Consider the following 12,961-nt stretch of genomic DNA (forward strand, 5'->3'; position numbering starts at 1 on the left):
AGTCGTTGAAGGATATTTCAGTTCTCGGAATGACAATAAAACAATCCCAACAAAGAAATTGGAAATTAAACATAGCACTGCTTCTTACCAAAGTCAAAAAATGACCTTATATCGTGGTCTGCTTTTCAAAATGATCTCCCTTTCCCGTTTCCTATAAGCCTTACAGGACTACACCTTAATATTGCCACATATGCTCTTCACAGAATTTTAGGCCCAAATAACACATCACAGGAGGGTTATACTCCATCTGTATCGTTTGAGAAATGTCGGCAATCAACTTATTATCCTGGGTTACTTTGGACCGACATCAAAATGGCCTATTGGGCCTCCCGGATGCTTCCAATTAACGACTGGCTATACTGAGACAGAGGAGACCATTCCAATAGGCTTAAATTGGACCTGGTTAATGTTTTTGGGGTACTGATCTCGCTGTATGGCAAGGCTCCACGCTGCACCATACTTTCCATCTATAGACCTCCAATCCTTTGCTAGCAGGCGAGCTCATACACGTTAAATGGTACAACACAATAATTGCAGGGCACATGGCTAGCACTAATGGTAGGGCTCCCTGGGTTTTCTCAGTGGGACCTGGTTGGTATATCGACCCTCCGGGATGTCTAGAAAGGTGGTCAAATTAATTTATCTGAAGAACTAACAGTGGAATTCCATTTACTTAAATCACAGTTTTATGTTATCTGCAGTTGAGACATACCATAGGCACTTTCAGAGACAGACTCGCTGAGGTCCCAGAATATAAGCCCCTAGAAGCAGTGGTGGCTGGTGATATTTGAAAGTGGTGGGGCGTAAAAGTTGGGTATGACTTTTATGTAGCGAGGGAAGCGAGCAAGTTTAATGGACAAACGTGGGGCCTAAGGTGGGCCCTCCTCCGAGGAAAAAATTTGAAAAAAGATTGACAAATGGTGCATTTGAAAGAAAATGAATTTAGTGAGAAAGCAAGGTTTATAAAGCAGTGAGAACAAACACATTGAAAACTGCCCCATATCTTACTGCATTAATATGTTCAGTTACTTTAATGTAAAAATGGCGCAGAGCGACAACTTCAGGCCCTTTAATGTGTGTGCTTGCCCAGCGCCTTGCACTGCATGCAGCATCAACTTTGGAAGAAAATGCTCTAACCAGGCATCAGGAAGCACTCACGGCTGCTTGCTGCAATCAGTATTGCAGAAATATGTGCAGACAGGTCTTTAAGTGAATTTAAAAAGTGGGGGGTCGCTAAAAGGGAACAGGCAAAATTAATTTCTGTGATTCCCGTAGTGTGCCACCTGGCCTGTATTTGGGTTTCTCTCTGAGGTGTTATTGCATCCAGAAATATAACACAACTGACGTACATGTAAAACCTGTTAGTACTGTTGGCTTTGTCAATGGTTGTTAGCTGTTTAAGATGAATGAGTAACAGCATTGCTTAGTTATAAATGACTAACATTGGAAATCTTTCAATTCTGCAATTGTGAATTAAATATTATTGAGGCCTTTGGAAAGACTAGGGCCTTCAGTTATTTGTGCTTTAAGTTGGATATGTAAGCCCTTCTTCTCTGCACATCTCATCCATGTGCATACTTTCCATGTCTTTTCTATCCTCCTTAACACACTCTTTTCACTCTCCCCTGAATGCACCTCCTCTCATCTCCCTCATTCTACCACCCCAAACATACACTGCACTCATTCAAATTTAAGCACTTTATTTCCTTTTTTCGTTCTAAATATTTTGACCTCCTTGCACCCCCTTCGCAAACTTTTACACTGAATTTCCATTGCAACTGGAATACACGACCCTTGTCCTGTGTGATTTGTGGAGAGGCCAACTCACTGTCAGGCACTGTGCTTTGCCTTCAGTCTCAGCACCAGAGCTATCAGTCAAAGCCCTCATAAACACCTTGCACAACTCAAAGTATGCATAATACAAGAGTAATAAGATGCACAAATAAAATATAGAAACACAGCACAATGAAAAAGCTAACACTCTTGGGCAATGCAAGATTAAGTAAAACGTAAAATAAGACAGGAACTAAATTGCTGAATTCACATTACCAAGTCCATTGGAACGGTCACAAACCATGACCTGAACCATATCCTCGTTTTAAGTCACTGCCCAGGCTGAATCAGGGCTCTTATATGCCACAATCCTTGTTCAACAAGCAGGTGCGTTACAACAAGCACTGGTAAAGACAGAGATCTTGGCCCGTTTCTGTATGGAAACACATGTGAGCCAAAATAGAAGAAATCCTGAGATCACTGAGACAGCTATGCTTAGTTATTTATATACGTCCACCCACAAAATGAAAAAAAAAACTGATTTATGTGCTGCAGAGTGCCAACCCTCTCAAACTACACTAAAATCTATCCCTTCTCGTTCATTTTACTGCATTCATGGGCTGACCTAGTCGTGACCTCCGACCTCAGGAATACGAGAAGCAGCGGATAATACAATAAGCAGCCAGACCTGGTCTCCGGGCCCTGCCTGTCTGATTACGAGCTGCTGTCTGCCTCTGTCAGTGGGGTTGATGTCAGAGAGGGCAGTATGTGGCTTCACATGTTAACTGGATGGCGAGAGAGGCCCGCTGCGGGCAATGAGAAAAGAGGTAGTCTAATCACTGGCCTGCTTCAAGCACCCAGGGTATTTCTAATGTTATTTAATCCGTTTTTAGGCATGACTGAAATTAAAGCAGTCAGTAAAATACTTCCTGGAGTCTCTTTTAAAGGGTCCAAGTTAATAAGAGGGTTTAAAGAAAACTTGGAAAATAGATGCCGCTTATTCAACTCACAAGATCAAAGTCGGAAATGTTTGTGGTGGCTAGTGGCGTAAAGGTACACCGCATCTTGTCTTCGTTTACTGCCAGCTGTCTCCACTCAATGTTCGCAAAAAGACTTGTCTTTTATTCCCTTCTGATCGCGCATTCACATAGTCAGCGCCTTCTTCAGTGCCCCATGACACGTGCTCCCTTAGTCGGAGAGACGGCGGTGCGCCTGCTCTTGGAGACAGAAAGGTGTTTTTGTGCTACAGCTGCCCCCCCAAGCCACGCCCACAATGCGTTAAAGTAATGTGGTATGGTGGGGAATGCCCAGACATCTTTCTTTCATGGAGAACAGTTAAGTTACATTTTAAACTTGTATTTTACTTTATCTTAAATACCTGTGAAATACCTGTTTTCGACTCGCTGCATAACCAAATCAGACATTCAGGAAGGTCCGACTGACTCCCAAAAGCAGCGCAGGAAGCAGACACCTCGAGTCTGTGCAGTTAGTAACAACTAACCTCGCATACTCAATTTTCAGCATGCTGCCTGCAGCCTCTACCCCGCCCACCATTTCCCAACTTGTCACAGGGCTGGCCCCACCCTCCGTGACGAATTGGGAAAGGGTGGGGTGACCATCCTCTCCACTTCCTAACCAACGTGAAGCCCCTAGCGCTACAGGGCTTCAGCCTGAAGCGCCCGGGGCTAACTTTATCCACACATCATTAGGGGGTGGGGACTGGTCCTCGAAGCTATGTCTTTGCCAAGCTGATGACCTCACAGGCCTCAGGCTGTGAGCTTGTCAGCCCGGCAAATATCATTGACTCAGTCAGGGCCTGCCCTGCCCAGAGGAAAATGGAATGCATCGTCATCCTGCCAGTGTCATGTGACAGTAGCCCCGGGCCAGGCCCCAGCCCCAGCCCCAAGCAAGAGGTGTGTGCCTTTTTGTTTTACGGAGTTAGGGGAGTTTGTTTTCACTTTTTTGTTACAAGGGCGGAGCTCTGACCCCTCATGCGGAAACCGCCACTGCCTAGAAGTCAAATTTATAACAAAAGGACTCAGTAAAGAGGGGAATTTTGAGAGCGTGATAAACATGCCTGACTCGTTCTGGCATTTTAGGATGGCATGGGAGGCAGATTAGGCGCCCTTGAGGACAACAAGTAGACTAATGCCAGAAAGTACCTGCGTTTTTAACTTATCCTATTTAAGTATCTTCAGAAGTTTATTATTGTCCTTCAAGACTATCTCACGTAGGTGGCGCTAAAAGCCTGAATGTCTAAGATGTAAATCAGCACCTGGTACTTTCCATCATGGGGTTGTTCAGTTGCTTGTAGATATTGGCTTACTCTAAATGGAGCACTGGGAACTGTTGTAAGCAGACCCTTGGAACTGGACCGTAAAAAATCATCAATCTGGGGTTTATGAACACTGTGGGTGGTCTATGGAGTGTTGGCACTATGTTGGCCATGGGCTACGTTGTCACAAAGCGAGATATGGTACACTATTTGTAGGCTGTAGAAGCCCCTTCCAGTGCAAAATGGACCAGAGGCATGGATCAATGTTTAAACTTGACGAACTACTATATAATACCCTTGAGGTGCATAAACAATACATGGAAATGAGGAGTCCTCGGTCAATTCCAACACAGTTCAGGGATGACACTACAGAATATGTAACACGTTTGTTAACTTGTAACGCAAAGTTGAGGCATAACACTGCACAATATTCACTGTGGGCAGAATGTTGTGTGTAGGACCTGATTTCCACTATCATATCTTTGTTCGTGTTCTTTGATCGATAACATAAAATCAATAAAGAGAGTTATTTTTTTATTTTTTTAAGAGAAAACACTTCCTTGCGAACACCCTTTTTTGTACTACATACAACTTCCATCCATTGTGCCTGAGAATCTACTGGGCAGGGAGGATCAATTAAAAGAAACAGATCCCACAATCTCAGACCATAGGGAGAGCTTACATGCTCATATGGCATTGCTATTACTCAGGTTATATAGACTTTACATCTTCAGACAACAGTCTAATTACTTCAGTATTCATTAGCGTTCAGCCTCGGAAAAGAGAAGTGGTAATGTTGTGAAATGCTTTTCAATGTAGATAACACATCTTCCTACCAGCAAATAATATAACCAAAGCAGAAAGTGCCATCTGACACCAACAACTGTAATACTTCTCATGAATTTAGCATGAACTGACTCTTAAATATTCGGTTTAATCATATTTTTAGTGCTGTTACTTGCACTTATCAATTTCTTAAAATACACACTTTCTACTATCAAATATGTTTGATGATTTTATATAAATGCAAATACCCCCAAAATGAAAATATAATGTTAACGTAAAAAAACACTGTCCGAAAATAGCAGCTTTTAATTTGAGCAATTACGTATTTGGTCCCCAAACATCACCTTGAGACTTCCCTCAAGTACTTCAAGATTTTACCCAGCATGCCTATAAGATATCATCACTAGGCAGGTGATCCTCCCAACATGCTAATATTCCTGTGATTTTGTCATTATTGTAGGAAGGGAACACATTATGTCATGAATGCTCAAAGTATGCCAACTGTGTGTACCATTATGTCAGTGGTGGTATCTATCTTAGAAATGGACACTATGGCTAACAGTATGCTAAGGATTTCCACCAATCAAGGTTGCTTGTTTTTTTCTTATCTCTATCCTCACACCATGGTTATTTCTTATTAGGACTCAGGCTCAGGATGAAAGGAAATTGCATACCGCACTATAACAGTTCCAGTATGAAATAGGTCTGATACTCCTCTTATACAATCCACCCAGTAACGCATTACATCCCAATTTCCACTAGGATTAACACAGCAGAAGCCTGTAGACAGCGGAGAAGGTGCCAGTGGCAGCCACCCCATCACAAACCGTAGGCCAGTACACCTTTGCCTGGAAATGCTTCAACAACAAATCAGCTGGCACCCATTTCTTCTTCAAAGACAACGCCGCCAAATTCTCAGCAAAATATGCATCTATTAGTACATTGAGAGGCTGGAGTCAAACTGTAACCTTGTTCTCAGGCCCAAGATTCACTCCAGTGTTAGATCTTTCCTGACATTACATTATATAGCGCAACCTCTGAATTTTCCAAATGATAGGGCTAAAGAGGGGTTCCCTTTTATCTTATCTAACGATAACTTCCTATTTTAAATCAAAACCAATTATGACCAGTTCATCGCTCAATTTAAGGCCATCTTGGCAAGTGGGCAACTAACCAGACAGGACATAGAGGACTTCTTGTACTACCACAAGGCAATGGGAAACTAGCTACTTTTAGCAACTGAAGACAGAGGATGCCTGGAAGGGTGAGACCGCAGCTGCTGCATTCAACAATGGATTAACAGATGAGGAACACTTTATCTCTGGTTGTAAATCGAGATTCTAAGAGTACAGCTTGAATAGATTAAGCTCTGCACATTGATGCTCAATAAAGACTGGAAAACTGAGAAAAGAGGGTATCCACAATTTATGTGGAACCCTACACAAGCTGAGAATTCTGAAAAAAATCTGCTGAAGAAGAAACCGGGCTGCTAAGAGGGATACTTAACAGTTGTGTGCAGGAAGAGAAAGAGGAAAGAATGAAAACATGACTGCTTATATTTTGGAAAAGCAGGACCTTTTATACATTAGTATACTCACGCTATGGGAAGCATACTAGATCAATCATAAATAACCAACTAGTAAGGGTATTCAAGTGACCCATCTGTCTGTCACATGGAGGCTCATTTCCACATTCAAGTCTTGCTCAATACTTCAGATGAGCTGTTTCTGGTGTTTGCCTTAGTCGATTCTGGAGCCCCTGGCTGTTTTATTGATCTAGTCTTTCAACAGAAAATGAATCTTAAAACAAAGTTAACATCCTGCACCAAAACCAATTAAAGGCAATAATGAAGCACCCCATCACCTAGGGAGACCAAAGTGGTAGACTCCTCCTATAATCATGACCACACCAAATGAAAGAGTAGAAACTATTCAGTTTGTCTGTGACACACTTAGCTTTTCTATTGTACATTGAACCATCTTGTTATGGAGACATAGGGCCTTGTTTAACTGCCTGAAATCTTCTACTATGTTCTGTTTCCTTCTTTGTAAAACCCTATATGAGCCCCACAAAGCTAAGATCGTCTGATGCGCTGCATTAAGAGCAAGGGCCATCTGCCGGCCTCTCAATGAGCGAAGGGGGTAGGCGCAGGGGTCGGGTAAACCCAGTTTAACATATTCCGGAAAGCCTAGGAATCTCTGTATGAAATACTCTGTCTATATCGTCAAGGATGCCCGGTGGGATCAGACATACCCTGAATCGTGAGTTGCGCAACATCAAGGAGACACTACGGGACACGGAACGTGGGGAGGCGACAGATAAAATTGACCAATCGGAGGTGGTGAAACTCAAAAAGCAGTGGTGCGAGGCCGACGAGCGCTTGCAAAAGTTCGACTACCGCCACTACATAGCGTGACTCAATGCAGAGGGCGATCGATCTAGTAGGCTACTGGCCTGGCTGGTGAAGGGAGAACAACAACATACTCCCATAAATGCTATTCGCCTAGAATCAGGAACAATAGTTAACACGCAACTAGAGATCAACGAAGCCTTCAAACAGTATTATGACACGTTATATACAGCTGGGCCTCCCCCACCCCGGACAGATAAATGAATTACTCCGGCTCTCCCCACTGACTCGCCTAATGGAAACACAACTCCTAGACTTGGATAGGCCCATAGAAATGGACGAGCTGCAACAAGCGCTCCGACAACTAGCCCACAATAAAGCCCCCGGGGGGGACGGCCTTCCAATCGAATACTATCAGACCTTCCAGACGCAGACGCTCGCGCCTTATTTGACAATGCTACAAGAGGCGTTTGAACTAGGGCGCTTATCGAAATGGCAACGCAAAGCAATAATCGTCGTTCTACACAAAAGGGGACGTCTGCTTTTACCGCCCCTTATCGCTACTGAACTCAGATTGCAAATTGTTAGAAAAGGTGCTAGTGAATCGTCTTCTCCCATTGATGCCCACCCTGATCCACTCAGATCAATCCGGATTCATACCCGGACATAGCACTTTCATCAACATCAGACACCTACTACGACTAATGGCCGAGACCCCAATGACAGATCACACACGAGTTGCGGTCTCCTTAGATATCGAAAAAGCTTTCGATACTTTGGGCTGGCCGTTCCTGATGGCCACATTAAAACACATGGGGTTCGGAGCCAGGTTCACGCGATGGATATCAGTGCTATATACCGATCCGAAAGCATGCGTCAAAACTGGCGCAGTGATATCTAAAGAATTTGTGATAGGAAGAGGCACCCGCCATGGTTGCCCACTATCGCCATTATTGTTTGTACTAGCAATAGAGCCTCTCGCAGACAGACTACGCAGGGAGGCGACGCGCTGGGGCGTCCCTGACGGGGGCGCCCACTGCGTCAGTTCTTTGCATGCAGATGACGCACTGATATACCTCCGTGACTGGCCTGAATCCCTACCGCAGGTACTACAACTCCTTAACTTCTTCAGCAAACTCTCTGGTCTGCGTGTAAACTGGTCAAAATCATGTCTCTTTCCAATGAGACAGATAACAGGCCCACAAAGCAACACGCCTACCACCCACGACTTACAATGGAACCACACAACTTTCAAATACCTAGGTGTAAACATATACCACGATGAATCAGACCTCAGAGAAGGAATCTTAGAGCGGGCGATTAGGTCAGTGAGAGGTTCATCACCTTTCTGGCAGTCCCTGACGCTCTCACCCATGGGTAGGGTAGCACTAGCCAAAATGATTATTCTCCCCCGGCTGTTATATTTCTTTTCCGCGCTACCCCTAGTACTCACTAAAAGCATCTTCACGCCGCTGTCCAGCTTATTGACAGACCTGATATGGGGTGGTGGATGACGCCGAGTAGCCTTGGCCAAGATGTATCTCCCACTGGAGAAGGGCGGGATGGGTGTGTGTAAGGAAATGCCTCCTTGGCATGGTTGCCCCCTGACTTTTTGCCTTTGCTGATGCTATGTTTACAATTGAAAGTGTGCTGAGGCCTGCTAACCAGGCCCCAGCACCAGTGTTCTTTCCCTAACCTGTACTTTTGTATCCACAATTGGCAGACCCTGGCATCCAGATAAGTCCCTTGTAACTGGTACTTCTAGTACCAAGGGCCCTGATGCCAAGGAAGGTCTCTAAGGGCTGCAGCATGTCTTATGCCACCCTGGAGACCTCTCACTCAGCACAGACACACTGCTTGCCAGCTTGTGTGTGCTAGTGAGGACAAAACGAGTAAGTCGACATGGCACTCCCCTCAGGGTGCCATGCCAGCCTCTCACTGCCTATGCAGTATAGGTAAGACACCCCTCTAGCAGGCCTTACAGCCCTACGGCAGGGTGCACTATACCATAGGTGAGGATACCAGTGCATGAGCATGGTACCCCTACAGTGTCTAAATAAAACCTTAGACATTGTAAGTGCAGGGTAGCCATAAGAGTATATGGTCTGGGAGTTTGTCAAACACGAACTCCACAGCACCATAATGGCTACACTGAAAACTGGGAAGTTTGGTATCAAACTTCTCAGCACAATAAATGCACACTGATGCCAGTGTACATTTTATTGTAAAATACACCCCAGAGGGCACCTTAGAGGTGCCCCCTGAAACTTAACCGACTGTCTGTGTAGGCTGACTAGTTCCAGCAGCCTGCCACACCAGAGACATGTTGCTGGCCCCATGGGGAGAGTGCCTTTGTCACTCTGAGGCCAGTAACAAAGCCTGCACTGGGTGGAGATGCTAACGCCTCCCCCAGGCAGGAGCTGTGACACCTGGCGGTGAGCCTCAAAGGCTCACCCCTTTGTCACAGCCCAGCAGGGCACTCCAGCTTAGTGGAGTTGCCCGCCCCCTCCGGCCACGGCCCCCACTTTTTGCGGCAAGGCTGGAGGGAACAAAGAAAGCAACAAGGAGGAGTCACTGGCCAGTCAGGACAGCCCCTAAGGTGTCCTGAGCTGAAGTGACTCTAACTTTTAGAAATCCTCCATCTTGCAGATGGAGGATTCCCCCAATAGGGTTAGGATTGTGTCCCCCTCCCCTTGGGAGGAGGCACAAAGAGGGTGTACCCACCCTCAGGGCTAGTAGCCATTGGCTACTAACCCCCCAGACCTAAACACGCCCTTAAATTTAGTATTTAAGGGCTACCCTGAACCCTAGAAAATTTGATTCCTGCAACTACAAGAAGAAGGACTGCCTAGCTGAAAACCCCTGCAGAGGAAGACCAGAAGACGACAACTGCCTTGGCTCCAGAAACTCACCGGCCTGTCTCCTGCCTTCCAAAGATCCTGCTCCAGCGACGCCTTCCAAAGGGACCAGCGACCTCGACATCCTCTGAGGACTGCCCCTGCTTCGAAAAGACAAGAAACTCCCGAGGACAGCGGACCTGCTCCAAGAAAGGCTGCAACTTTGTTTCCAGCAGCCTTGAAAGAACCCTGCAAGCTCCCCACAAGAAGCGTGAGACTTGCAACACTGCACCCGGCGACCCCGACTCGGCTGGTGGAGATCCAACACGTCAGGAGGGACCCCAGGACTACTCTAAGACTGTGAGTACAAAAACCTGTCCCCCCTGAGCTCCCACAGCGCCGCCTGCAGAGGGAATCCCGAGGCTTCCCCTGACCGCGACTCTTTGAATCCTAAGTCCCGACGCCTGGGAGAGACCCTGCACCCGCAGCCCCCAGGACCTGAAGGACCGGACTTTCACTGGAGAAGTGACCCCCAGGAGTCCCTCTCCCTTGCCCAAGTGGAGGTTTCCCCGAGGAGCCCCCCCCCTTGCCTGCCTGCAGCGCTGAAGAGATCCCGAGATCTCTCATAGACTAACATTGCGAACCCGACGCTTGTTTCTACACTGCACCCGGCCGCCCCCGCGCCGCTGAGGGTGAAATTTCTGTGTGGACTTGTGTCCCCCCCGGTGCCCTACAAAACCCCCCTGGTCTGCCCTCCGAAGACGCGGGTACTTACCTGCAAGCAGACCGGAACCGGGGCACCCCCTTCTCTCCATTCTAGCCTATGTGTTTTGGGCACCACTTTGAACTCTGCACCTGACCGGCCCTGAGCTGCTGGTGTGGTGACTTTGGGGTTGCTCTGAACCCCCAACGGTGGGCTACCTTGGACCAAGAACTGAACCCTGTAAGTGTCTTACTTACCTGGTAAAACTAACAAAAACTTACCTCCCCCAGGAACTGTGAAAATTGCACTGTGTCCACTTTTAAAGTAGCTATTTGTCAATAACTTGAAAAGTATACATGCAATTGAAATGATTCAAAGTTCCTAATGTACTTACCTGCAATACCTTTCAAACAAGATATTACATGTAGAATTTGAACCTGTGGTTCTTAAAATAAACTAAGAAAATATATTTTTCTATACAAAAACCTATTGGCTGGATTCGTCTCTGAGTGTGTGTACCTCATTTATTGTCTATGTGTATGTACAACAAATGCTTAACACTACTCCTTGGATAAGCCTACTGCTCGACCACACTACCACAAAATAGAGCATTAGTATTATCTCTTTTACCACTAATTTACCTCTAAGGGGAACACTTGGACTCTGTGCATGCTATTCCTTACTTTGAAATAGCACATACAGAGCCAACTTCCTACATTGGTGGATCAGCGGTGGGATACAAGACTTTGCATTTGCTGGACTACTCAGCCAATACCTGATCACACGACAAATTCCAAAATTGTCATTAGAAATTGATTTTTGCAATTTGAAAAGTTTTCTAAATTCTTAAAAGACCTGCTAGGGCCTTGTGTTAGATCCTGTTTAGCATTTCTTTTAGAGTTTAAAAAGTTTGTAAAAGTTTGAATTAGATTCTAGAACCAGTTGTAGATTCTTAAAAAGTATTCCAACTTTTAGAAGCAAAATGTCTAGCACAGATGTGACTGTGGTGGAACTCGACACCACACCTTACCTCCATCTTAAGATGAGGGAGCTAAGGTCACTCTGTAAAATAAAGAAAATAACAATGGGCCCCAAACCTACCAAAATACAGCTCCAGGAGCTTTTGGCAGAGTTTGAAAAGGCCAACCCCTCTGAGGGTGGCAACTCAGAGGAAGAGGATAGTGACTTGGAGGAAAATTCCCCCCTACCAGTCCTATCTAGGGAGAACAGGGTCCCTCAAACCCTGACTCCAAAAATAATAGTCAGAGATGCTGGTTCCCTCACAGGAGAGACCAACACCTCTGAAATCACTGAGGATAACTCCAGTGAAGAGGACATCCAGTTAGCCAGGATGGCCAAAAGATTGGCTTTGGAAAGGCAGATCCTAGCCATAGAGAGGGAAAGACAAGAGATGGGCCTAGGACCCATCAATGGTGGCAGCAACATAAATAGGGTCAGAGATTCTCCTGACATGTTGAAAATCCCTAAAGGGATTGTAACTAAATATGAAGATGGTGATGACATCACCAAATGGTTCACAGCTTTTGAGAGGGCTTGTGTAACCAGAAAAGTGAACAGATCTCACTGGGGTGCTCTCCTTTGGGAAATGTTCACAGGAAAGTGTAGGGATAGACTCCTCACACTCTCTGGACAAGATGCAGAATCTTATGACCTCATGAAGGGTACCCTGATTGAGGGCTTTGGATTCTCCACTGAGGAGTATAGGATTAGATTCAGGGGGGCTCAAAAATCCTCGAGCCAGACCTGGGTTGACTTTGTAGACTACTCAGTGAAAACACTAGATGGTTGGATTCAAGGCAGTGGTGTAAGTAATTATGATGGGCTGTACAATTTATTTGTGAAAGAACACCTATTGAGTAATTGTTTCAATGATAAACTGCATCAGCATCTGGTGGACCTAGGACCAATTTCTCCCCAAGAATTGGGAAAGAAGGCGGACCATTGGGTCAAGACAAGGGTGTCCAAGACTTCAACAGGGGGTGACCAAAAGAAAGGGGTCACAAAGACTCCCCAGGGGAAGGGTGATGAGACAACCAAAACTAAAAATAGTAAAGAGTCTTCTACAGGCCCCCAAAAACCTGCACAGGAGGGTGGGCCCAGAGCCTCTTCACAAAACAATGGGTACAAGGGTAAAAACTTTGATCCCAAAAAGGCCTGGTGTCATAGCTGTAAACAGCATGGACACCAAACTGGAGACAAGGCCTGTCCCAAGAAAG

The 12,961-nt window shown here is 45.6% G+C and overlaps 1 protein-coding gene across 4 annotated transcripts in view; it reads right to left on the minus strand.

Annotated features, from left to right (window-relative positions):
* The window catches only part of TMCO4 (transmembrane and coiled-coil domains 4), a 488,865-nt gene that overhangs the window by 412,077 nt on the left and 63,827 nt on the right, over nucleotides 1-12,961 (minus strand). The window contains exon 1 of one of the 4 annotated variants that reach the window (XM_069240166.1): nucleotides 3,163-3,253. The exons of 2 other annotated variants lie outside the window; for them this stretch is intronic. In XM_069240166.1, the coding sequence (XP_069096267.1) occupies nucleotides 3,163-3,197 (35 nt within the window). In that variant the 5' untranslated portion in view covers nucleotides 3,198-3,253. Of the gene's footprint in view, nucleotides 1-3,151; nucleotides 3,254-12,961 lie in introns of those variants that run through there. One more of the 4 variants, XM_069240167.1, reaches the window with a different exon arrangement.

The sequence above is a fragment of the Pleurodeles waltl genome, chromosome 6 (genome assembly GCF_031143425.1).
Source record: "Pleurodeles waltl isolate 20211129_DDA chromosome 6, aPleWal1.hap1.20221129, whole genome shotgun sequence".
NCBI classification, from domain to species: domain Eukaryota; kingdom Metazoa; phylum Chordata; class Amphibia; order Caudata; family Salamandridae; genus Pleurodeles; species Pleurodeles waltl.